The sequence below is a fragment of the Dromaius novaehollandiae genome, chromosome 2 (genome assembly GCF_036370855.1).
Source record: "Dromaius novaehollandiae isolate bDroNov1 chromosome 2, bDroNov1.hap1, whole genome shotgun sequence".
Taxonomy (NCBI): Eukaryota; Metazoa; Chordata; class Aves; order Casuariiformes; family Dromaiidae; genus Dromaius; species Dromaius novaehollandiae.
Window position 1 is genome coordinate 154,491,915 of NC_088099.1, and position 27,364 is coordinate 154,519,278.

The 27,364-nt window shown below is 38.4% G+C and overlaps 1 protein-coding gene across 2 annotated transcripts; it reads right to left on the reverse strand.

Moving 5' to 3' along the window:
* Window positions 1–474: 474 nt before the first annotated feature.
* Window positions 475–25,844, reverse strand: RAD21 (RAD21 cohesin complex component). Of its 2 annotated transcripts, XM_026110101.2 has the most exons (15): window positions 25,648–25,844; window positions 18,723–18,846; window positions 17,810–17,983; window positions 15,796–15,925; window positions 13,489–13,588; window positions 12,373–12,479; window positions 11,206–11,409; window positions 10,477–10,602; window positions 10,166–10,288; window positions 8,700–8,923; window positions 8,211–8,376; window positions 7,694–7,845; window positions 6,046–6,195; window positions 4,492–4,575; window positions 475–2,332 (listed from the first exon to the last, which is right to left on the reverse strand). In XM_026110101.2, exons 3-15 carry the CDS (start codon window positions 17,951–17,953, stop codon window positions 2,141–2,143), a joined length of 1,902 nt encoding a protein of 633 aa, XP_025965886.1. In that variant the 5' UTR covers window positions 17,954–17,983; window positions 18,723–18,846; window positions 25,648–25,844; the 3' UTR covers window positions 475–2,140. The 2 variants fall into 2 exon arrangements, with proteins under 2 accessions (XP_025965886.1, XP_025965885.1); XM_026110100.2 differs by lacking the exon at window positions 18,723–18,846 and having other exon boundaries at window positions 25,648–25,843.
* Between the last annotated feature and the right edge of the window lie 1,520 nt (window positions 25,845–27,364).

Consider the following 27,364-nt stretch of genomic DNA (forward strand, 5'->3'; position numbering starts at 1 on the left):
GCAGGTAACCTGAGTGACTCTATGGGAGCTCCACTGCTTCTATAGGCTTGGATCCAAATGTCTAGACCTACAAGTAGTACTTGTATCATCAAAAGCACTGACATACATCCACATGCAGAGGCAATTCTAGAAGCAAGTGAACAGCAGAGCTAAAAGAATTCAAGCTGAGTAAGTTTTGGCATTCACAATGGGCTGGCAGTGGAGATAGATCACATTTTATAGACAGTCTCTCCTCATTTTCCACACAGACATTCTTAGCATAGAATGCTTGAACAAAACCACAGTACAGCCAGTAAAATAAGAAGTCTTCCTTCCTAACGGCAAGACATCTATTTACTTATTCAAGCCTAAAATCTCTCAAAGAGCTAAACTGTTACACCTCTGCTCCTAATACCAAAATAAGCAATCTGTAAATACTAGTTCCCTGCTATGTAAATGAAAGGTGTTCAAACAAGATACAGAGCTAATACACAATGGCTTATAACACAACTTTTATTAGAAAAGTTATACATAACAGCATCAACTATTTTCAAGAATATTAACCTTGAAAAGCAACAAAAACAGACTAAAAATGTGTAACAAGAAACTAATGACCTTTTCTATAATTAAACATTCAAGTTATCTACAATGTCTCTTTTTACAAAGGGGAAAAATCATGGTTTTACAGGCACATCATGTTGAAAATAAAGCTGCAGTAACTCTATACAATTAAGTTTTTCAAGGATTATTAAAACATGGTCATCATGTAGTCTCCGATTTGTTAAACATTCACATAATTTTACACTTGAGTATACACTGAAATTTCAGAGTCCCAAAATTATTTCACAAAAGTGCCAACATTAAAACCAGAACTTTCAGTGTGAATAATTTTGCCCTAAAAAAAGTTAAGACAGGTTTCCATAATCAACATATTCACATAATTTCTGGTGCTACCTGGTCTAACAGTAAAGCTTCATTCTTTATAATAAAACCGAATGGGACTTTTTTTTTGCAAAACCGATAAAATATTTTGAACACAGGAGTGTGCATTATTGGAAACTGATACTAAAACCATAAATATATCCAAAGAGCCATTAATACACTACACATTTAAGTGGAAGTGTGCCCGTTTGTACTACGTATTCAAGTTTGCTGCCCTTTCAGTACAGGTGATAACTGAATTTAGCATCTTTACAAAGGCAATCTACTCAACTTCTCCTATTCTTATTTTCATACACCTGCTTAATAAAAATCAGATAATTTACAATCTAGAAGTCTTGTTTTAAAAAGTCTGTAGTTTATATACAGCTCTAACAAACCTAAAGCATTTTGATATCTTAAAGATTTAAATGAAATGACTACAGTTTTTATTTGATGCTTATTAACAGTAATTAGCCATTATCAGTAGTGGACCATAATGAGGTGATAAGTGAAAAGGAATGTTTTGTCTAAAATGCTTAACATATGTTCTGTCCTTTCATGTACGTAATAGTATCACTTGGAGGAAGTGCTTTCCACAGACACCCGTTTCCCCTTAGCATCAAGGGCTACAAAAATCTGACTGCAAAAATGCAGTGACGAAGCAAGCTGACATATCAGGCACTACCTTTCATACTGGCAGCTGTAAGAGAGATCCATGGTACGCACAAAGATACTGATAAAGATCTAGGGAAGGGGAAAAAAAAATCACTACTATGAGAAGCAGACTGAACATTTTAGACAAGTTTGGCAAAGTTTTTAATCAGACAATAGGTTGGCCGTTCAGTTTTACTTGTATAGGTTAAAAATACCACTATTGAATCAAGCTAGTCAAATTATAGTAAGACATTTTCATTGATACTCAACGTTACATGCACCAATATTGCACACATCTGCTCTGAGTTGTTAAAACAATCTTCATCTGGGTCCTTGAGCTGTCTGGTTTCTGCACTTGGAACTCAAGTCACCCCCCCCCCCCACCCCCCCACAGCAGTTTCACTAAAAATTTAGGTGGCAAATTTAAAATACAAAAAAAAAAGAAAAAGAAAAAGAAAAAGAAAACCAAGGACTTTATACAGACAATAAAATCTAAATTTTCTGCAATGGTCTTGTGGGCCCTACAGATGGGGCAATACCTGTACGCACTAGTGAAACAAACACTAGCTCTGCTCTATCTAACCATTCAAATAATATGAAATCTGGGACCAGGTGTTGCAATGATGTCACTGTAAGGCTCCTCCTGTGTCAGCTCTATAGCTTGCTGTTTTTTAAGTACCAGGAAACTGTAGAATTTTGCAGCAGCTTGTTTTCTATTTGTGTTTCTGCACAGCTCAAGCAAACTGATAGATTCTGCTCCAGTCTTAGCAAGAGCTCTCTGAAAAACACAAACATTGATACCACAAATAAACAAAAAACTACACACAAGTAAGAATGTCCAATACCAAGATTCTGTTCATTGGCACCCCCAACACACTCTGAGGGATTTGGAAGGACTAGACACAGGATAGGGACATTACACAATATGTATATAAAAATTTCTACACGGATCTTATTTAAATGACACCAAGCAGATTTTCTAGCGATGTAGGAAAATCAGTCTCGAGTTTGTGTACTTATAGTCACATATTCCAGAAACATTGTAATACAGCAGAAAGTTGTCTGTTTGGGTACCAATAGCCAGCCAGTCTCAAGAAATCTATTTAAACTCTCAAAATAAAAACAACTCCAAAAATAATCGTAATCTGGCATTAAAAAAAATTAAAGAGACAAGGTTCTTTAAAAGGGGCATAATTTTCCCAAGGTGAAAGCCCACATATTTCTAAAAATCCTCTTTTAGTCTGACACTGAACATTCAAAAGTCACTTATTTTTTTTTTCAAAGCATTGGCCAGAATTTAATAAATAAATAAATAAATAAATAATAAAAAACAGGAAAATACATCTGTTTGCTGGCTAGAACAATTACTGATGTCTTCAATTTAAAACAGAACTGTCTGCTCTGGAATATCTACTAGACGAAAAGACTTTAAGTTGGCCAAACCAAATTACTTTATGTTAAGCAGATCTTAACTTTGAATCTCATTACAGACTTTAAGACTTCAGTTATTTACTATGATGCTTTTTTGGGCACATAGAAGTAAAAATCAAACAAAAAGCTACACATGGTCCAAAAAAAAATTCTGATGCTCTTTTCAGAAATCTGTGATAAAATGTTCAGAGAGAAAAACATTAAGCAGGGCTGCAAACTAAATACTTGTAAACGTAAAGAATTAAAGTGATAGTTTAAGACAATTTTACTTAAACTGGTGGAATTCTTGCAGACATGCAAAAGAACTGACATGTGACTTAATTCACCTAAGTTTACAGTGTAATATAAGCTAAATTTAAGACTATTTAAGCACTATAAAGGCTCTGTAGAAGTTCTAAGTTAAGTTTTCATTGTTTAAAGAGATAAGCACCTAACTCTTGTAACAGAACTCTAGCAACAGTTTCCAGAAATCTGAAGCTTCATATCGTATTTCTGAAAAACTCAGTCCAATAACATTACCACAAAATCAGAGTTTATTGAAAACTCAGCAGCATCTTTAAATTAAAAACATAAAAACAATTCAACTATAACGGAAATTCAGAGCTACATAGTGACACTGAGTTTCCATCAACAGAGATAGAGCCATATCGATTTGACAAATAATGGGGGAAACTTTAGAAGTCAAAACTAGCTTAGAGAAATGGGACTCAAATGCTTCAGTGACATCAGAATTTCAAGAGTTGCCAAAATGATTAAGGGGGAAGGGGTGAAAACCCAAAACCAGACTAACAAGCAAAGGTAGTCCAGGAATATATGAAGTGTACATCCAGAGACCAATACACAAATAGCAACCAGTCTACACTGAAGTTCAGGTGTGCACTAAGGTTGCTCAAATATCAGGGAAAAAAAAAACCCTTAGTTCTAGCAAGACAGTATCTGTTCTGCAAAGATTAACTGTCAGTGCAGATTGACAGTTGGAGTCTGATGCCATATGCTGAAATGTGCACCTCAGCCAAGGTCAGAGTCCCACATGTTTGGGGAATTCAGCCATCATAGTACCAAAGTTCTCAGATTAACCCATCTGGGAATAAATATGCTGTAACAGTTTTATCCCTAGACCCTGAGGAGGTTTGCCTGCAGTCACAGAGCACAGAGGCAGAAATGCTAAGGTTTCATTACAAAAGCATAGTCAAAACCAGTTATTTTAGAATTTTAATTTCTGAGAGTTCTACTTGCATACAGAATGTGGCTAAGGCTGGAAAATACTCATTAACATGACCTCAAAAGTGAAAAGATTTGCTTAAAATATTCTCTGGAAAAGTGACAATTATGATATGATTTAACCAATTACAATCTATACTTTTTAAGTTTATTCTACTACAAAATTGGTATATTAGGTCTGCAACATCTACTGACAATAAAGCTCTTAACTTTTTAACTCACGGCAAAACCCTCAATAGGCACATTCAAAAGGTACTTTAGGAGCAAGTGAATTATCACGTGTACCTGAAGCCCATGAAGCATTTGCTGAGTCCTCTTATTCCATCTCCTTTCTTCTTGATCCTGATCACCCCCTGTGCCATCTTCTTCCTGCAAGCAGCGAAAATTCACACATCCACAAAACAACAGATCTTTTCATCCACTTAGTTATGAAATGAAAAAAATATTTCTAGATATTACTGCAGCTTTTCCTTCCTCATCAAGTCAGAGATGGTTCAGCCAGAATAGTAAGACAAACTGATTCACAGGATACAGCCAGGAGTGGGAGGAAATGGTACAGAGGAAGACAAACATGTAAGTTCATGTAGCTCAGTACAGTTGTCTACCATAATGATTGTACCTCAAAATGTCATGCTGACACTTAGTAAAACAAAAGTTCAGTGACAACAGCTGAATGAGAAGAGATGCTTTAGTCTAATCTGGTGTTGTTAGTATTGAACATGATATCAACAATGCTTTTATTTTACAAACACTAAGAAACAGACATTCTCATTTCACTGTGGAAACAGAGCCATTGCAAAATAAAATAGGTTGCTTAGAGCTGCAAAGGCAGGCTGTAACAAATCAGCTTGCTAGGTCGAATGAAACACTTCAGTTGTTTCACCTACAAAGAACAGTGCTTGTTTATGGAAGATATGTTACATATTCAACTTTTAAATAAAAGGCCTATGTTTCAAATTAGCAATTAAGAATTGCCACAAAACAATAAATGCAAGCAAGATCTATTTTGTTTCAAATCTTAACAATGAACACTAACTGAAGTGAAAGGAAATAAAACTGAGTAAACTCAAGAACTTCAACGGTGCAGAAGAATAATTTGCTTGGCCAAATTTTCTGTTTCTCAAAATTAAGTTAGCATGTATTTCCTCCTTTACATTGTAGTACTTGAAGGTACTATTTCTCTGCACACAGCAACAGCTTTTTACATTGCTTCCTAGCAATGCAGTCAAACCATCCTGACTGAAGCCATTCAGGGTTCTTTGTACGTGTGTGTCTTTCTCACACAAGAGAACTGCACATGTTCAGGTACATTCTTTTTGTAACAGTAAAGCAATTTTTATTTAAATTGCTTAAATAATCTAAATTTTATGCCTTTTTTGATAAATCAAAAGAATCAATGAAGTTTGAGGTCCACAGATTATTAAATATTCTGGCTAAGACACAACTTCAGTTATGGCACCTTAGGAGATGGAAGATTTTCTTATAAAAATCTGCTTCTATTAAGTAGTGTGAAACATTTACAATGAAATTATAAAAGTAACTTCAAAAAACTTTTTGCGTAAGATGCCATAAATATACATGGGGCAACTTAATGAAACCATGCACGAAAACAGGCGCACCCTCTAATTCAAAGCAGGAAGTATGTAAAATTTTTAAATGGTCAAGGGAAAATTTTAAATTTTACGATCTACCTTTTCACAGCTTATCACTTTCCAAGAAAGGAGTGAAGATTTGTTTGTTGTGCCATTTAATGAATCCAAAGTCAAACAGTGCTGAGGGGAACACACAAATCCTTTCTATATAGCTTGGTTTTTTTTCCTTTAAGAGCTCAGTTCTTACCTCCTCCTCTTCTTCCTCTTCTTTCTCCTTTTCCTTCTCCTTCTCTTTTTCTGGTAGAAGTTCAAGCTCTGGTATTAGCTGGCAGATATTCTGGGGCTCTTCTGGAGGCATTTCTACAGGTGGTATTTCCAGCTGTTGTGATGGTGGATGCTTCAACAATATACAAAACAGTTAAAGAAACAGCATCAATAGTGGAAAACTAAAAGCATTTTTCCTCTGTTTTGCTCTCCATAAATGTGTTTTTAAACTTCTAGATTTGACTCAAAAGAGAAATTAAGACATCACTATAAGAAAAAATGATATGCCAACACCTTCATTCAGTCCAGCACCCAAATTACTTATCTCATTTCACAGGATTACGTACTTCACATCAGCACATACAACTTTAAAATTCCACATAACCAGATGCAATGCTATATGAACATACTTTAACTCACTAGAACAAAACAAAACATCCTCAGAATATCAGAATGGCATTCTTTGCCAAACAAGCAGGAAGCAATTAAAATGCAGGCATTTTGTAAAGTTTCCAAAAATCTCATATGAGTGACTAGTACTCAAGTATCATTCTCAGAAGACATTTATAACAACAGGAAAATCCAGAAAAACTGTTTGTAGTCAATTCTAAGGATAAAATCCATATTCGGCATTCTTCCCAAGTCCATAAATGAATAAGTTTTTGCCAGTAAAGTTATTCTGGAACCTGAAACTATTTCTACACCTACCCTAAACTAGTTCAAAATAACTTCCATTTGCAAGTCATGCAAGTAGGTATCCCTTCACCTGTGTTCCTGGAGGCCTGATCTAGTTGACTTGCTTCAAGATTTCCCAGCACATACTAACACAACACCGACTTCAGCACAAAGTACGGTCAATGCCAATTTCATTTAGGGACATGGCCAAAAGGAGCAGCAGCAGCAACCACCCTCTTATAAGATTTTTCTTTTTTAATAAGATAAGTAACACTTATGACTCTCATTCAACAATGAGTAACTTGTTAGCTAGGAAACATGAAAAGAGTGGAACAAAAAGACTGCACAAATATGTGAAAGACAGCATAATTCAGGACTGTTCTCACCATGTAAGCACCCAGAAAAAAGTACACCTTTCATCTTGCACTCCTCTCCAATCCCTGCCCCCCATTCCAGGTTTCCTCTCTCACAGCACCACAGCTTTAACAGGAGAGGTAGAAAGGAACTAGTTTCCAGCTCTATGCATAACCCAACTAGGAAACATGTCCTGAAGATCAAAGTTGTTGCTTGAACCCTTAAAGTCTTGGAACACTGGGACTACCTTTAAAAAGTAAGAGTTCATGCAGTTAGCACCACTGTTTGTCACTGAAACGAGTTCATATACACTTGCCACAACAGAATGACTTAATGGCTTTCTAAGCAAAAGACTTCACTCCTTGAAGACTTTTTCCTTAGTGAACCAGTGCCATTTCTCTATCGTACCTAGGTTTTAAGGGGAAATCTTAGTAAAACATTTAAGAAGCAACAAAGCAACACTATAACTACCAGGGGACAAAGACTCCGATACAACTCCAATGTATCTCAGAATATCGCAGAAAGCTAGTACCTCTAATCTGCGTCAATTCCTGCTCAGAGAAATCACCCATGTCTAAATTCTCCAGCATAATCTTACTCACAGGTAACACTGGTTCCGGCTCCACTTGCTGTAGTTTGCGTTTTACACCTGTTTGAGGTGGTGGCGGTGGCATAACGGATTCTTCCAAGTTGGTTCTGCTGCCTTCCATCATTGATTCTTGTAAACGACTTGGTTCTTCTAAAATAGGTTCATCTATATTCCACAACGAAACCAGTCTTAGATACTTTGGTACAGTTTAAAACTACATTACTAAGACCTATTTGTTATTAATTCGGAATTCAGCACCTAAATAGCTCACATAGCTTTTGCGGCAAGTTAAACATAATCAGTGCAGATGTGCATAAAACCCATTACAATACCCAGTTAATCCACTGGATCAAACTGAATCCCATAAGTCTCTTCTGTATCTAGAAAAAAGCTGTTTTAAGTCACAGACTGTATATTAAGCTACACAACCAATTACAAAGCCCTGCACTTCATAATCTTTCATGACTTAATATAAAGCATAAAGGAAAAAATAAGCTCTGAAAGCAGAGAATCTTTAACAAGTCACAAACCAATGACATCTCGCTGTTGTTGCTGCTGCTGCTGTTGCTGTTCCTCTCTGGGAACCTCTGGGTTTTCAAAGTCTTTAAGGAACTCATCAAGGTTGTCAGCTTCTCCACCTTTCCTCCTCTTTCTCAGGTCTTCTGGTACAAGGGGTGTAAGACAACGAGTAAAGAGCTACAGGGGAAGAGTTTGATTATTCACTACTGTGGATTTCAATGTCCTATTTCATTTCAGATCAATTACTGGTCATCTTCCCTTTCCAATTTCTAAGCTCTTATTCTACTGTAACATGTAAAAACAAATCCAATTTTCATGCATTTCTGTAAGTGGTAAACATTTTAAGTGTTGGTGATCTCAGCTATTTTTTATGAGTTTTTTTTTTTAACTTCATAAATACTGGTATTACTATGTTGCTATTCAAATACTAATATTTAATATACATGTAACACAATTCTGAATAAAGTTCTTTTAGAAATGATCTCTCTGAAATACATTACCTTCAATAGCCTATTGTTCCACAAAGGCTGGGCAGGAAGGGAGAAAAGCTTTTCAACCCCCCCAGTTTCTTTCCACATCATCAGTTTCTTGGTGGGAGGTGCTAAGTCCAAAGTAGTAACAATATCAGAGTAATCACTTAATTGGGCTCGAATAGTCTTGCTATCCAGCTCTTTCACACTGTCCACAATCAGCTTTCTCTTCCTCTTTGCTTTGGTTTCCTTGACTATTGAGATTTTAAAAAAGTAACAAGGATTACATCAACACTGTAGTAAAAATCTTGCAGTCTCTCTATATGTCATATTTGTCTACATAAAAAGCAACCTCAAGAATTTAAAGCAATACAATCTTTGAGAGAAGGAATGAAAACCTAAAAGTACTATAAAAAAAGTTAAACATTATGTACGCTGTCCCACAGCCTACTAAATCTTCTGTGCACACTGACAGCTCTACTGAATGTCTCTTAACCTCATCACTAGCATCAGCTGCACATGCCTCCCTCCCTCGTGGCTTTCTTGTCAGGATGGTGTGCATCATGAGCAAACCCTGGAGATGCAAGATCCCTCTGACCAAAGAACCAAGGATTGCACCAAATCTTTCCCCTAAATCCTGTCTGAACTTTGGTAGTAGTGTTAATGTGGATGGTTATCTTACCTGTACCTCTCATCCTGCTCTAGAATGAATTTAGTGTGAACAGCTTACAGCCTGGCCTTCCTGCAGCAGACCCTGAAGCTCTGGCAAATGCTGTCTTTGCCGGTCCCAGCTGATCAGCTGGGACCTCTGTTGCTAGCTTGCCACCAGAGGGCAGTGCTAAGGCTTTTTAATTGGCCAAGCAGTAAATCAGGGCCTGGAGTTTAGTCTGAAAACACAGAACAAACTACATTTTTTTCCAGATCTCAGCTTAGATAAAGCAGGAATCTGTTTATGTTAAGCCAAATACAGTATCATTTAAAATAAGAAAATATACTGAATTAGATAAAAAAATAGAATTTTAAATGCAAAGATGCATCTCCTAGATTCAGCAATTCATTAAAGCCATGAATGACTAGAAGATGAGCATTCATTCTAGAGGTAATGCTCTCAGCCTAAACAGTGACTCCTGGCTATCAAATACAGGATACTGAGAATTCTGCTGCACTGCAGATACTGTGTTAAGATTAAAAATGTAATGAGGTCTATTCCAATATATTGCATTTTAACACCTTCATCAAAAGCTACAGAATCATGCTGCTACCCATGCTGCTGGAAAAGCTACAAAGTAGTATTCTCCAAGACTGTAACTGTAAGGTACCTGCCTGGAAAGCACTGGAAGGCTAGAATTAGAATAGAAGACATTCGATACTCAGCTGTTTGCTGCTGACTTACTTCCAAAGTGAAAGACAAACAAGGCTAGACTTCTGTTTCCACTCCATTGAGCTAAGAAAGTCTCTGATGACCCAAGTAAAATATTCCCAAATAGCTTACTCACCAGTTATGTCAATAGGCTCCAGAGCAAAAGCTTCCTCTTCATTGGGAACGAGCGTTGTTTGATCAGTCATAGTTGGTAATGGTTCTACTGGATCTACTGAGTCTGGGCTGTCTGGTCCACCCACTGCCAATTAGAACAAGCATCTTGCACTATATGTCAAAACATAGAGAAACTGTGCTACCTCTCCCCTTCCCTGCACCCTGAAGTGGTTCACCGCTTCATGTTTTTCAGCAGAACATGCTTTTTATGGAATTAGATTTCTAATTAGTTAAAAGAAAATAACTTCAGATCTAGTGCCAGATCATACTCACTTGATACATTATCATCATCATCCATATCATCATGAGGAGGTTGCTCCGGCATCATTACTCCACCTTCCGAGAGTGCTGGCGGGTCATCAAAAATACCACCATCATTATTACTGAGAAGTTTGTCATCTGAAACAATCATAAGAAAAAATCACCTCTGCATACAGAAATTCTCCAAACAAGCATAGACAAATTTATGACAACATAGATAAAAACGGTGTAAAGATCACATACAGATATACTTTGAATGCTGACATGAAAGCAGTTAGGAGTGTTCTTTCAAGGCGCAGTTCAGTTCAAATTTTAGTTTACAAATAACCCTTATTAGAATAAACTATTTGCCACATATTTACATCTTACTAGGTTCCTTATTACTTCGGAGAGAAGCATTCAATACAATTCTGAAAGTATTCATTAAACCCTTGGAAGGAGACTAAGAACTAAGAAGAGATACATATTGATTTCTCTTTAAAGAATATTACAAATAGAACGGAAAAGCTCTAGATAATTTATTTCACACTTGATGTTAAAATATGCAGCAATTAATAACAGTATCATTGACATCACAGTAGCCCCCTCAAACTAGAACCCCAAGTTGGCACTAAAATCCCTAGAAGGCACAACTTAGAGAGGGACCTCAGCAACAAGGGAAACAACCTTTCTTCTCTCACCTCCTAATACCTGAGGCAGAAGGCAGAATAGAGGAAAAACATGTTAACTTCTCAGACATACCCAATATTCCACCATCATTTCCTTCTCCAAAATTATCATCTTTATATTGGTCTTCATATTCCAGGTGATTAGCTTTTTCATTAAGGTGACTGGTGCTCTGTTCAGGCTCCAGCAGGAGATTGGAAGCACTGGTGCTCACAAGCATGTCATCCTCAAATGCACTGCCTTCTCTCATCATCTCACGATCATCCATCCCAAAGTCACCTGCAAGAATCTCATTTCACTGATATAAATGCCAAAGAACCGAGATGCGAGAGACTTAACTAATCAACCAGGAAATGCCCAGTCATAAGACTGAATTTTGTCATTGTTTTAATTCTGCAATTTTTCTCTTTCAAAAAAGGCAGCAATCTCTACCAATGTTACGCTTTTCATGAAGTCATCTACTTGTTTTAATTGAAGAGTTAATGACATATACAAGAAATGGTCTTCAGCAATAGCTGTAGCTCTGAACAATTACAAAAATAACTCTTTGAGTCATTTTTCTTATACCGATTTGAAATTGATTGTTACAAGACTCTATTATGTCTTAGCTGTACTGAAACCAATGACTCTTCTGAAAGGAGTTATACCTTACACTTCAAGCTTGGGCTTCATGTACCAAGAGCAAATCAATACAACAGAAGTTAATAATAGATTATACTTTCAGTGAGATTTCTAATTTATGTATTACATTATTACACTTGGGAAATCATTCATTTTTGGATATTCAAACACAACTGCTTCCAGGCTTTGTTTCAGATCTTAGAATGCTGTGTTTGAAAAGATACTGAGAGTAGTATCAGAAAGCCAGTCACCACTGTAATTGCTCCAACTTTAGACATAACAGTTTCTGAATGAAAATACACTTAAAACAACTGCTGACTTTATAGTCACATCACATTTTAAAAACTGCAATTGATACAGTACTTTACTAATTAACCTGGCTGAATATTTTGCTGCTTTATATAAGCAGCCAGCAGCTTGCTGAATATTAGAGAAGAAAATTTTTGGAAAAAAAAAATCCCTCACATATATACGCTAAATATTAATTAAACATAAGAAAACACAGCCAGTTTAGCCTAATTTGTTTTTTGTACTTAAAAGTTAACTGTAAAACTATAGCTACAAAACTAAAGCTACAAAAAGTAGCTTATTAACAACATATTAATATACAAGACATTTTACCAAAGTCATTATCCTGGAGAATACTGATGTTGCCTACTTCTTCTCTCATTGTAATTTCTTCCACTCTACTCTGGTTCAAACTGAACTGCTGGGCCACATCAATATCACTTGAACAAACAGAAGGCAATTATTAAAATCTCTAATCTTTAAAAAGTTAACAATGGATAAAGCTTGCTTAGATAAACATGAAATTAGCTCCCAAAATGTACACAATACAGTCAATTAATTAAAAAGCTGATGGTGAATCCAAACAGAAAATACTACTCAAAACACTAAGACCATTCACAGTCAAAACCTGTCATTCAAAACTGTGTGAGCTTCTGGAAAACATATCAGTAACCTCTCTTACTCCTTGTTATGTTGGGGACACACTAACTTAAAAGGCCAAATAAATAAAGAAGAGCCCTCACCCTCAACTAAATTTCAAAAGCTACTAATACAGTTTATCCAAAAGTATACCCAGGAAGAATATCAAGTTAATACTCTGTGGTAAGTGAAAGTACCTTCCTTAGGAGACCATAGAATTGTTTAAATGTAGTGTGTATTATAAATTGAATATAAACCAAATAGAACACTGGTTAAAGCAATCTGTATCCTCGAAGTACCATTATAAACAATCCGCAAAAGGGCAGCATAAATTTCTTAAATGTTACGGACTATTCCAAGTTATATACTTGTTACTACATTTACAAGTAACTTAGTAGTATTAAAAAGTTGTAACAATTACAAGTGCCACTATAGAAGGACAATCAGGACATTTCCATAAAACTAATCTTGTCTACCTTGAGAACGTACATGATGTAGAGTGCCTTGTATAGAAAGCAAAAGAAAATGAAGATACATATCTGAGCATTTCAAAAACTTCAATCATAATGACAGTTTTAACTTCAGTTAAAATTACATACTACTATAAACTTAAAATCAATACAAAAATTATGTACTTGCTTAGTATACTAAAAGACTTATGAGTACAACAGTTACCTGAAGGCTCTCTCTTTTTTTTTTTTTTTTTTTTTTTTTTTTTTAATTCAACAGTGAGTTTGCTGTTTAAAACCAGATTCTCCTCCACTAAAACCAAACAACATTAGCATGGAATAAAGCAAAAAACAAGCTTACTCTAGATCGGGGAGCGGCTGGTCAAAATCATGGAACTCCTCAGGTAAGGTGATAGCATTGTAAGCAGCCTCTCTGTTTTCCTCAGGCAAATCCACAACCCCTGCAGAAGAACACTCAGACATGAGCTCCCATTCCTTACCAATGATTGCATTTTTTTTTTCTGTGCCTTCAGCATTATTCTCTACGCACTACAGACAGTAAGATACTTCTTATCATCTTTAAGCCAATAGAAACTGATACTAACTGCCTTTGAAAAATCCTTAGATGATGTTAGTATTGAGCTTCAGTTTAAATTTAAAATACATACTTTGTGCTGCTAATATACAATCCTGGAAAAACTGCAGTCTTCAAGTGCTGAGCAGTATGTATGTTCATGTAACACAACACAGAGCCACATAGCTAACAAAGGCATCACAGGTCATCGTAACACCATGCAACGCCAATTCAGATACCTGCTGCAAAGTCATTTTATTATAATGCTCCAGATGAGCTAGTTCTATTTTTTTGGTTTGGGTAAAGCAGTGGCATCACAGTACTACCACCCTCTGCTTCTGGTCATTTTGATAGCTCAGCTAGTTCTGAAAGTCCCTCTATGATACTGTACTTGGGCCACATATACAAGTCTTATGCTTCTGCATTTAAAATAATTGTATTACCCTAAACCATATACATATTTATACTCCTGAGAGGAGTAATCCACTATTCAATGACCATTCTCAGAGCATGACTATTTGGCATCACACAAAAGCAGTGCCAGCAGCAGGTTTTCTTCAATGGCAACCAGAGGTGCCTCTCTCTTATTCAAAAGTTTAGAAGTCAGGACACTTGAAGTGCATGGCAAATGTAGCTTCAGTTCCTTTTTTAACTCACAAGAGATTTCAGCTGTATGTTCTACCTTCTGACCCACATGTTACAAGCTATTCAGAGGTATTGATACTTCAGAAACACTCTGACCACTGACTTCCCCTCCGCAATGGATAATCAAAGAACTACTAGCCAGAAAGAACAGTAACAAGCATGATTCTGTAGTTTACTGATCTTGGCACTTGGCTAGGATTGAAGAAACCTATCCCCTCCTCTCAGGGCTATTCAGTGTTTTCACCTGTTAGCTGCTTAAAGTAAAAGATGTAAATCATTCTCAGCGCAGGCAGCATCAAGATAATGTCTAAGCCACATGGCTAGTAAACTAAGAACAGAGACAAGTGCCTCAACTTGATTCAGGTCATCACACTGCTCTTTGTAAATTTTCTTTTAAAGAGATTCACTCTTGCATACACTCTGTTGGGAGAGGGGAAGTTGGGAAAAACGATTGCCTTGTGAAATTAGACAAGTCTCTGTGTTCTCATGGCCCAGTCAAGTTAAATGCAGTAGTCGATCAATTGCCACTAAAAGCTGTACAGAGTTTAATGCCTGGATCACAACATGAAGATCAGGAAACAAAAAAAAAAACATTATATCTATTAATTTTTCTAAAATGTATTGTGCTGGCTTTCAAGACCTGGCTTTTAAAATGGACTTCCTGAAGTTCAGCTCTTAAATCTACAACATTGATGAACTTAGAAAGCTAGAATGTGATTCAGAAACAGTGAGGATCCAGCAGTATCATTTCCACAAGCTAGCTGGAAAAAAAGTTCCCAGGCTAGAATTAAAGAAAACTATCATCTGTGTCTAAGCCAAGTAATTCACTGCTGAATGGAAAGTCATTTCAGGTATCAACATGGCTCTCCGCCTTTACGGAAAAATCTTAACAGAGTAAGCAACAACAGAGGGGAAACAGTTATACGCTGTTGCACACACAAAAGGAAAGTATCTTTGTTATACACATTACAGTTCACATTTCCTTCAGAAACCAGAAATTAAAATGCAAAAGTGGTGCTACTTTATAAAACTTACTTATATTTTTCTTCTGCACCTGACAGCAAGGGAACCATTTTCATCAATGGAAACAAGTTCCCTTCTTTGTGTCTATTCATTACATTCAACTGATCTTTCTTAGACTTGTGACAGAAGGTAAAACCATCCAGCACATTCCCATTTCACTTAATACACTGACAACAGGCAAAACCATAATTCAGAATATTTTACTGATCAGCACTAATAAGAAAGCAGTTTTGTTCAGAATTCAATGAAAAGATATTTTTCAGTGTACATTTCAGTCACACAGCCAGCTTGAAGCCACGCTAAAGAAATAACTTCTAACTTCTTGTACTTCTCCTATGAGGATAAAAAGGTACCACTGTATACCTGCTTAATAAACATTGTTATGTAACTTAACTTTTCAGACAATACTTAGATAAAGACAGGTACCTGGACGAAAAGCCATCTTGATCTTAATGAAGGCCTCATTGCAGTCTGCAAGAAGATATTTTGCTTTCCTGTGGTAGATTCTAACAACTCCTAATAGGAGATGTCCTGAGGTTCGAAGTGCCATCTTCACCTAAAAGCATATTGTACAATTTGTCAGCCTTGCAAGAGTTTCTCAGTAACATCAAATATACAAAACGAGTATAAAAAGATCAGTAGAAAGCTATGAACAAAGAATTCAAAGGGTACAGTTCTAGATGATATTCTATAGATATCTTATAGATAACCCAATAAATATCTGTAAATTGATAGCAGCTCACGCCAGGAATTTCCAAACATTGTTCTGACTGGTAAAAAAGATGATAAGACAAAACCTATTTCATGACATCTTCTTATGACATCTTTATTACTTTAATCCCGAACATAGTGAAAAATATCAAAAGCTGAACAGCAAGACATTAAGAACTTTGCTCTCCACATTTACTAACCAAAAAGTAGGCTAGAATTATCATCTCCTGTTGACAAACTAAATCCTTCACTTAAAGAGCAAAATACATAGTGGAAAATTTGGGGTGTCCATAAACAGGCAAATGACACACTAAAACAAGTTTCAGTTCCTCTTAAACTTGTCCCTCTCATCTTTAACCTCACTGCTTTACTATGTAATCAAGAGTTTTTATGAGCTGCAGGAACAGTAGAACTGATGAAAAAATTCCAGGGAGGGGCTCTCTTCTTAAATGTCTTAGTCCAAATGGACATGAGACCTGTCTTGACATGTATACGGAATAATCATCTCCCAGAAAGACATATAGGTTGTAGGCTCAAACTGAAAGAACTCAAAATTTTTTATTACATAAGATATCCTTCTAATAATCCAGATGACCATTTAAAGTCTTACACAAAGTTAAATAGAGAAAGGAGCGCCTAGTAATTTTTACTTTTTCAAAAAGAATCCTGCAGCCCATTAGTGACTCTGTGACTGTTATCCTTTTCTTTTTAACTGCTTTCACAGCTGACCCTGAAGGAAATCATTCTGTTCCGGAATGATAAATATCTCTGCAATTGTATTATACATATCTTTCTTATACTTAACAGTTCTTCCAGAATCCAGAGTAGAACTACTGAAACATTGTTATATTTGTTTCAGCCAAAAGAAAAAATAAAGATAAAAACACCAAGTTTTCTCTTTTGTAAATAGGTTTGCCTTGCAGATATTAAAACATCTATTAATTGACAAAAGTCACAGGATATCAGTCCATTAGTTCTCAAATGGACAATTCCATTTTTGTAAGTAGTAGAGGGTGGAGGGAGAAGGAAAAAAAAAAGCATTTACAAACATGAGTTCCTCAAAATTTCTGACGACTTCACAACAGCTAAAGAATTGTTCTGTTCTTACAGTTTTGTCCCCATCTGTTGGCTTTCCCTAAAACCAGGCAAGACGCTAAAAGCTACATTAAAGCACGGCTTCCAACACTACTGTGGACTATTTTCACTACATGAAAAATTATCCTTACTTAACCAATAACACTATATGCTACTGTGATTCTTTAGATCTTTTTACTGCAACTAAGCAGAAACTTACTTCCTATTTAGGTCACAAGGCACAGACAAGAATATTTCAGGTATTATTTTAACAGCTGCCAGTAACAACAGCACTGTAAGACAGTCATCATAAGGCCTTTGAAAGTTACTTGTTACAAAAGCCCAGCCTTTCCCTCTTCCAAACATTTACTTCTAAATGATGCATGGTACATCAAGATACAAGTCCTCCATTTATGCAAAGCAAAACATTTTATAGCCAAATGGTGCAATGCTCTAGCATTAGGAAATTGAGGGGAAAATACTCTTTAGAATCAATTAGTTAATGGAGTATTGCATATCTAAACTGACTTTTCTGCCCTTTAAAATAGGAACATTAAGAATTTTATCTGTTTCAGTGACCTAAATAGTAACTACTACCTGTATACATAATTTCTTTTCAGTACAAGATAACCTTACATCAGTGTAAGATAGATACCTTGGGTGAAATGATACTCTCCACACTGCTCTCCAGATTACATTCGAAAACATGAGCTTTGGTTAGCTTTTTATCCCAGTGGGCCGCCAGCCAGATTTTGGCCAGCGGCCCACGCTTGCTCAGAACAAAGTGGGCGTAGAACATGGTCTCAGATGTCTAAAAGAAAGTGCAAATCTGTAAAGAGAAAGGGAAATATTTTATCTTTTTAGAGATTTTTTTCAAGGGGAACATCCTTCTCTTACGTGCAGTAAGCAAAGGTTTTGTTTTCCAACCACTGGTTTGCTTTCCAACCATTAAGATCAAATTATTTGTACCAAATATTTAAGGAGATGAAAATTATAGCTGGCAGCCATCTAATATATATTTATTTGTTACAACTGAAGTATGAAACAGGAAGAAACACAGTGGCCACTCAATGCTCTTTCTTCAGATTAGGATCATTTACATAATTAAAAAAGCTTACCACCCAGCCAAAAAAAAAAAAAAACAAAAAAAAAAAAACAAAAAAAAAAAAAACAAAAAAAAAAACACCCCCAAAAAACCTTAAATATTTCAAGCAAAGTTAATGGTGAAGGGTTATATGGAACTCACACACGACTCAAAGGTTTTCCTGCCCACTTTAGTTTTCTAGTACTTCCACGTCTTTCTACACCAGCTTTCAGTATTATATCGAAATATTCAGTATAATACCGCTACTACCAACATACACAGTATTTTCTGACAGTGTTATTACAGTATACCGTTCAGCATGATAAAAAAACACAGTCCTAAGCTTTTTAGACTTCACATTTTCTAAAATGGAAAGAACAACTATGTCTTCGCTTCTGAACAGACTACCCTTTCCATTTCAGAATCCAGTTAATAACACTTCCTTTTACATTCAAGTGTTGACAAAAATGTTAAGAAAACTGACCACATTTTCCTAATCTTCCTGAAGATTCCATTTCCATTTCCTCCTTCACTAGAGTGACTTTCTTTCGTCTACTTATCTAGTAGCTACCTTCTTACTGATGATACAGATGCCAACATACGAAGCCCTGGGGAAACAGAACAGCATGATGTCTTATCTAAACATGCCACTGCCATACATGAAGCAAGCGTACGATTCGGTTCAACTACAAGCTTGAGAAAACAAAAAGTTTGCTTTGAGGAGATAGGAAGAATCCCAATAAGCAGTCTTTCCTCCAGCAGTATCCATAACCAGGCAAAAAGAAATGAAAGAGAACAGGAAAGATGCAGCAAGTGCCTCTCAGTTTTGCCTTCCCTGGGTCTACAGAAACATTTTCAGAGAAAGCATAGCAATATCATACTAAAAGCACGGCAGCTCAACCTGGGCAGTGTCAGCGTGAGGAGTACCAGTTTCCAGCCATAAAAACAGTGCTATCCAAATGCATGCCAACACAAGGCATAAGCAAATATGGAGCATTAGGAAACACAAAGAACTGGTAAACATGATTCCCAGAAATAGATCCTCATGAAGCCGAGTCCTAAACCATAACAATTTACTTGTAGATCCAAGAAACAAGCTTGAAAGCAGCTATGGTAGATCTGTTGATATTTTTAGGGCATGTTTCACAGGAAGGAGGGAGGAGCACCAATTTGACTGCTAGAAAAATTAGTAAGCAGGCAGAGGCACTGGCTGGTATTACTGGCTCAGTGGAAACAAAGTCAGCCTCTAGACACCTGGATAATAAATGAAGAATGGTAGACATAAGGACCAACCCTCTACTTCCTGAAAGTAAAGGCCAACAGGCCACTTTTTTTAAATGAATGGGAGCTGAGAGAACACAAATCATAGAGAAAGTGATCCTTGTAGCCTGTACATGTATCATTCAACAGGTAAGATGATGAAGGTTTTGAATTTCAGCTGCATTAAAAAGAAAAAAAAAGAACTGTTTGGATAACAGGACACAGATTATCAAGCTTATCAATCTAAGTGACAGGCTGATTGCTGATTCTGCCCATAATCAAGAATGGACACAGTGCAGGGGACTTAAAGGGAATAAAAGCCATGTTCAGCCTGAGCTAATATGGTAGATAAAACATTAAAACCACAGTGAGGATAGGTCTGGGTCATAACAGAACTGCAAATTAAGGAAAAGTGAAAGTGTCCCTTTCATTTGTTGAGATTATGTGGACCTAATGACAGTGCAGTACAAAGTTGGAAATGAGCAACTTTTTCTAGGAAGTGCAACTGCACAGTTTCATAAGTCACCTCAATCAATAACAGGAATCTAGAAGAGGACATTTACTTTTTTTTCTAACCTCTCTAACGTTTTCTGAAAAACCTCACACTGTCCCAAGGGCCACTGGACAATTTTATCCAGTCCTTGTGCATTTTCAAAGGCCCGCTAGCACTGCAATATATGCAGTGCCACAACCTCGCAGACCCAGCATTTTGGTCTCTTGAGTTGCTACAAAATCCATGCACTACTCTGGTAACAACAGGCTTGCACAATGCCCATAGATGTGAGGACAAAAATGGGGGAGATGCAAATATTCAGTTAAAAAAAACCACTAGTATTACTGTGCTACAATCTTCCAGAAATAGTTGCAAAAGAATATACTTCGATTCATTGAGGTTGGCACAATCATTCACTGATGTTTTACAATCATTAAAAAAATATATATGTAGCATGAGCTTCAGAAAATACGAAGCTTAGAATTAACTGTAAGCCTGAAAATATCTTGAAGATTTGCAGTTTAACATGAAAAATACTATTTGGACAACTCAGAGAGAAACAACTTTTCACTTTAATTCTGCAATAGCAATGACAGCATGAACATAATACAAACAGCTATCTAAAAAATCTAAGAGGAAACAAGATTCCCAAGAAACTGAGGTGCCAGAATCACACTGGCACCAAGGGTAATCATACAACAAAGTTTTTTGGGGGGTGGGGTGCACTTTTTTATTATTATTTTTTTAAACAGACACATTGTTAACTTCTTTCTGTCTTTGAAAGAACAATCATTCAAGGTAAAAATACTCCTCATAAGGGGACTGTGCATATGTGCATAGGTTTCAAAACATCTGCATCTATTCACAATTATGAAAAACACTGCATGGAGGGAAGATGCAGAAACTCTAAATGGTCACTCATGTTTGCGGCGTTTCCCAGGTTTGGCAACTCTCAGTACTTGTCCTCCCTGGAATTACGGATCAAACCTAAAGCTTACCTGTAGCATTAGTGAGAAGATTATATTACTTGTTCGGGGTGCTGAAAAACTTTGAACAAGAACCAAAAATAGTTAGAGGCTGGCTGCTTCCCTTCACACATTAATGCAGTGTTGCCACAGAGAAAGATGTGAAGAGAAACAAACACTGACTATCAGACTAAAAATAGTTTTAAAATGTGCTTTAATCTGAACCTGTATTAATCTGAATGCTATTAACAAACAACAAATAATACTTCTATTCATTGCAATTAACTTTCTATATCACAGTAAGTCCCTGCCACTTGTAAGTTGTAGCACATGATCTGCAGAACTGTAATATCTGGGTTACAGCAACTATATGAAACATATCTTCATATTTCTTAACGGCAGCACTTCAGCTACTGTTGTTTAGAGCATCAGCACAATCCCTCACAGCAGGCCCCAACGGCTGTTCTCACTTTCTTCAGGTTTTTTCTCTTTCTTTTCAGCTAATACTTTTACTTATGTCATTTTCTGTCTGATCCTTATTTCATAGGGCAGTATGCCGATGCAGTGGCATGAAAAGAGAAGAAATAGGTTTTCTGGCATAATTCAAGACTGGGATGAATGTTAAAGGAACTGAGTTTCTTGGAGTGGCAGAGTGCTCAAAGTACACGCATTAAACATATGTCGTTGGCTGCAAAAGCAATTCATAAGAATCCTTAAAAAAAGAGTAGTAGCTGATGGTTCTTAAAAGGCTTTTATATATACATGTGGTTGTACGTGTGCATGTGCATGCTTATATGTATGTATACACGTGTGAGTATAACATATATAAAGTAAAATAGAATTGTAATGTTTTAAAATTGACTGAAGACAATCCAGGACCTTAGAACTTGCTCTAAGAACTTACTTATTCTTCTGTCTTGCACTGCTGTGAGGCAAAAAGAATATTTACTCACACAGGACTGGGAACAAATTCTGATCCCATCCAACCTGTGCTTTAAAGAGAGTTTAAACTTCATTTTAATTAACATAGATTTTTTTAAAATATGCCACAATTGTCCTCAGGTTCCTCTAAGTCTGTGGTTTGATAATTGTATAATCTTAATTTTAGTATTTTTCTTTCTATAGAAGTGTATAAAAAGACTACAATTCTATAAACAAAGTAACTGAACGTGTAAAGTGAAACTAAGAAATATAATACAGATAGTACATAGGGTCTATTCAGAACCTGCTTGTTCCATTTTCCTACCTTAGTATCTGGTAACTGATACTTCTGAAGAAACAAGAACATTGGCCAGGCACTACATATGGAACTTCATCTTAACCATCAACTCACAAATAAGAGGTCTTAAAAGTCCTTCTGCATGTTAGAAGGGGTAAGTATTTAAACTCTGAAAAGCACACTCTCACAGTTTGAGTTCCATCCTTCAAGAGATTGAGAAAGCTTAATGAAGTAACAGCCGATGTTAATTCTGCAGACAACAGATAAAATATTCAGATTTTAATTTGATCAGTGCACATTTAAAATAGCTGCCAGGATTTATGGAGAGGGGAATTCCTCCAGTCTAGCTCATTAAATCCACTTTCCTGCTATGCTACTAGGCCATGTTAGGTATACACACACCAGTTCAGATGTTAAATCTTTAACTTGTGTTCACTGTCACCTACCTCTGCTCCTGTTGCAAGGCTATTCCAGAGCCCCCATCCATCCACTGATCAACAGAAACTTCCCATATTTCAGTTTAAGTTCAGTCACAGTCAGCTTACTTCATTTGTTCTTATACCAATATCCTCAACTTAAATATCTTTTTTCCTTCTCTGCAAGTTTCTTTCCAATGTTTTCTCTCTGCGCTTTCCCTGTTTTTGTCCTATTAAGATAAACTGGTCCTAGGTAATCTGGGGAATGATAAGTGTATCCTACATGGAAGTCCTTCTGCGCACCTGCCGCGGTTTGAGTTAGTCTTGCGAGACCTCTGAGTCCAGAACCACACGGTGTTCCAAGCGAAGCCTCACAATGCCTCCCACAATGCCGACCCTTCTTCCCCACCTGCAAGGCCCTGCAGGACACATCTTGCCTTTCCCCCACATTTGCCCTCTCCCTCCTACATCACACCCAAAAGCGACCCAAAGTCTTCCAGACATCAAAGTTCTTCACCCAAGCATTTTTATTCAGCTGCTCCCAAATAATAAAGATTTCTGTTCTGAACTGAGAGCTTATTAACTCCCGGTTAATCCCGGTCTGACCCCACAATTCTACTTTTACATATGGAATTTTACCTTATAATCCAGTCCCTTCAACATTCAAAGCTTCATTTATGTCTAAAACTTTCTCAATGCAGACACTTTCTAATGTTGTCTTACTAGAAAGTTTCATTAGCTCACTTGACATCCGATGCCAGGTCAGCACTGAAAAAATCAATCACAGGACCAATCTTCACACCTCCACTGATAATTCCTTACAGCCTAATGACTCCCTTTTCAGCACTGCCTTGTTTCATCTCCTTTCTTCAACTGCCTTTGTAATTCTCTTGTTAATCCTCATTTTTCTCCATTTTAATATATTTCTTTGTGGCACCATTGGCTTTACTGAAGTTCAGGGACAAGTCACCTCCATCTCTTACATCCATAAAATCAATTATGGAAAAGATGAAATTGGACTAGTCCAACATGATATACCTTTGATAAATGCACAAAGCATTTTCCATTTATCTCCAGGCCTTAGTTTCTCTATCAATTTTTCATTCTAAAATTCTACTGCTGAAGTTGAGCTACCAGGTCTGCAATTGCTCTAAACACATCTCTCCATTACAGGTACTGCATTCTCCAGTTACAATATACTACACACCTACATAAAATTGTCATAAACAGCACCCCACTGGAAGCTGCTAATTCAAAAGCAATATCTTTTAGAATTATCGCACAGAGCTTCAGTTTATTGAACCTTACGAGTAGTGTCCCCTGCCCCTGAACATCCCTTTCTATACCAAACCCTCACCAGGTATCCTGTCTTTGCACCTAGATTCAACATGTCCATTCACTCAGTGGAAAAGAATCTTACCGATTTTAGGCCTCATCTAGATTATCCCAACCACTTTTTTGCCATTCCAGTTCCAAGTCCAACTGATACAGATTCACTTACAGAAACCCTGTGCTAACACACTCAAAGGTAGGTAAGTGGAATAAGAGAATAGAATTCCATATATTACTGGGGTTTTTTTTGCAGTAGTTTTACTCCTCTGCACCGTTCACTCAAGAGTCATAATTCAAAGACTAGTTTTCTAACATTTTCCTCAAAGAGACAAGTTAAACTGATGTATTAACTGAGGCAACTATTCTCGTTGCTGTGGGAAACTCCATATCTGAAGTACGCTAACCTCGATGGCAAAACAACCCTAATGTAATTGTGCAGTAATTGCAAAGTTTATTGCAGGTCTCACTAACTTTTTGCTCCTCTTATTTTTCCACCAATCTACTTCCTCTGTACAGTTAATATTTTAGTTAAATGGACTCAGTGTTTGTAAGTTGCACAGAATGTCAATATTTACAAATCAAACTTTACAAAACAAAACTAAGGCTTGACCATACAAATGCTTTGATGTTTCCTTATTTCACGTGCAATTAGTTTTATTGAGGAAGATATTACTGAAACAGTGTTTAATATACACAATCACACAATGGGGGTCTAAATGGTAACCTCCCAGAATTTACAGTGTTTTCTTCTTTTCTAGTTAAATTTAACAAAAAGAATTTTCCCTTAAATGGTGTGATGTCAATGAGCCACAGTGACCCCAAACTTTCTTTGTTATTTATACAAATACAACAGGTTGTTTTATATTTAACAGAAGCCTTTCATACAGCATCAGAGAGAAACGTTTCCTTAAAAAGGAAAGCAGAATTTTGATCAAGGAGTCCAAAAGAGATGATAGAGAAACAGCTTAATTCTTAAAACGCTAAGCATTTCAAACGCGACTTTTCCTGCAGAACAACAGTTACAATGCCCACAAGGTAGTGCACATGCTATTAATGTGGACTATGGGAATAGTCAATAGACTGCTACTAGCTAAGTGAGAAGTTAAATTACGCTAGAAAATAAGGGACAGGCAGATGAAACTTTGCTCCCCTCCAGACGCTCTCCTCCTCCGCAAACAGCCCCGAAGAAAGGGAGCCCCTCCTGCAAGCCCACAGCCAGGGATCGGAGACCACGAGACTCCCAAACACTGCCCTTTCGGCTCCGCTGCCAGCCGCCTCTCCCGTGGAGGAGGAGACCGGGGTGACTCCACGCACAGCACCGCCTCACGCCCCGAGGCCACCACCGCACCCTCGGCCCCGTGCGCGGCCGTGTCCTAGGCTCTGCCCACCCCGCCCCGGTCGGGTCACCCCGACCGCCCGGCCCCGCGCCGCCGGCAGACCCGAGGGCCGGCGCCGGCCGCGCCCCGCCGCAGGGCCCCGCGGCCGTCCTGCCCCCGCCGCTCACTGGGCCGCCGGCCGCGCCCACTCCTCCCGCTGCCGGCCGCCCCAAGAGCCCGGCCGAGCCGCCGGCCCGGCGCCACCGGGCAGCGCCACTCCGTGCCCGGCCGCGGCAGAGCCCGGCTAGGCCGGCAGCGCCCGAGGACCCGGCCCCCGCCATGCCCCTTCGGGCGGCGGCACGGAGCCGGGGCTGGGGGAGGCGCGGGCGCGCCGGGGCCGCTCCTTACCCTGGTCCGGGGCAGGGGGAGGCTGGCGCGGCGGCTGGTGAGGCCGGGCTGGGGAACCGCTCCGCTCCTCCTCCCCGGGCCGAGCCGCTCACTCAAACAAACAAGATGGCGGCCGCGGCCCTTCCTGCCGCCCAAACCCGCCGTTCAAATCGGCAGGATGTTTACTGTTAAAATGCCCCCCTCCTCCCGGCGCCGCGCCGCCGCCCAGTGCGCCTGCGCCGGGCAACGGCCACTCAGCGCGCTGCGGCGCGCCGCGGGGAGGCCGGGCGCCGAGTTGGAACAGCCGAACTGCGCATGCGCCTGTCCCCGGCGCTCCGCCGCCTGGGGAAAGGGGCGGGGTGGGGTTGACGTAAGGTCGGATGAGTGACACCGGAGCCGTCGGGGAAAGGGCGGGGCCAAGGCGGGCTGGCGAGAAGGGTCAAATGCGCCTGCGCAGTCCGCCCCACCACCCCACCCCCTCCCCGGCGCAGCCGTTAAGATGGCTGACGGGGAGCGGTGGCCTTGGCAGTGTGGCTGCTGTGGCAGTCTAGGCAGTTAGGCTGGGCGGCGCGGGCCGGAGGAGGGGGCTCCTCGTGCTGCCCCGCTTGTCTGGCCTCGTCGGAACAGCTGCCGTTGCCTGTGCTGTCCGGGGTACAGCTGCTTAGGCCTCTGGCGGGTGGGGGAGCTGCCCCGGTGCTGGGTCGGGCTGAGCCTGAGGGCTCTGCTCGGTTGGGGCTGCTTAACCACGGCTTTTCAGCTCAGCACCGACTGCACGTGGCTCTTAGTGTGCTCTTTACCAAACAAGTGAAAAGTGCAGCCTGTATTACCTTGAGGATGACTTTAAAGTTTTTGTTACTATGTAAAAATGGCTCTTTAGTTTAAAACAAGTATCCTTTTTGTGTCCTGCTTCTGTGAGGAGGTTAATATACTGGTCTTATTTCTAAGCTCTGCAGCTTACCCCTGCTATCTGGGGTACTGCAGGTGTTTCTCTTCTGTCTTGGGGATGTCTGGTAACCATGTCCCTCCCTTGGGAGCACCTGCGTACACCATGCATTTTCTTTGTTTGAAGTAATTTGATTTCAACACAGCTTAGGCTTTCTAGTTTCAGGTTTCCCAATCTATGATAGCCACCTGTGAAATGATAAAGAGAGGATTGTGGCTGTGACTGGAGTTAAACAGCAGGACTAGATAATTAGTAAAAAGGAAGGGGAAGTGAGGAGTTTATATTTCAGAATGGAATTGTTCTGGCCTCTGTGAGATATTAGCAAGTCTGAAGCTGTGAGTACACAAAACAATATTCTGGATCAACATGAAAAAAATCTCGCCCAAGGAGATCCACAATACATAAACCTTATTTAAATAACTTTACAGAAACAGTTTTTTTGTGTAATAAGGTATCAGTTTACAAAAAAATGGAATATTAAAATATCAAAAAAATCTACTCCCTACCAAGGGTTTAGAAATGTTACTATTTGCAAACCTATCATATCAGATAATATATTTTAGTGGGTGATAACATTAACAAATAATATCTAAAAATATGCAGGCTCAGTCTTGATTCTCTTTCTTCAGACTCAACTTTGCAGTTATCAGCAATTTTTTATTTTAATAATGTCTCATTAGAATCTCTATTCAAAACAAACATTGGTTCTCTCTATGCCCCACATGGAGTTCTGCTAGGTATGTTAATGTTTCAGGAGTGTCTTCTGCCAAAAGACATCTGCTGTATCACCACTAC

Excerpts from the sequence above, each read along its gene's own strand:
- RAD21 (XM_026110101.2), bottom strand. The coding sequence starts at position 17,953 with ATGTTCTACGCCCACTTTGTTCTGAGCAAGCGTGGGCCGCTGGCCAAA. Across the intron at positions 8,924-10,165 it reads GGAGCCTATTGACATAACTG|TCAAGGAAACCAAAGCAAAG; the intron begins GTGAGTAAGCTA and ends AAATCTCAATAG. Across the intron at positions 2,333-4,491 it reads AAATGCTTCATGGGCTTCAG|AGAGCTCTTGCTAAGACTGG; the intron begins GTACACGTGATA and ends TGTGTTTTTCAG.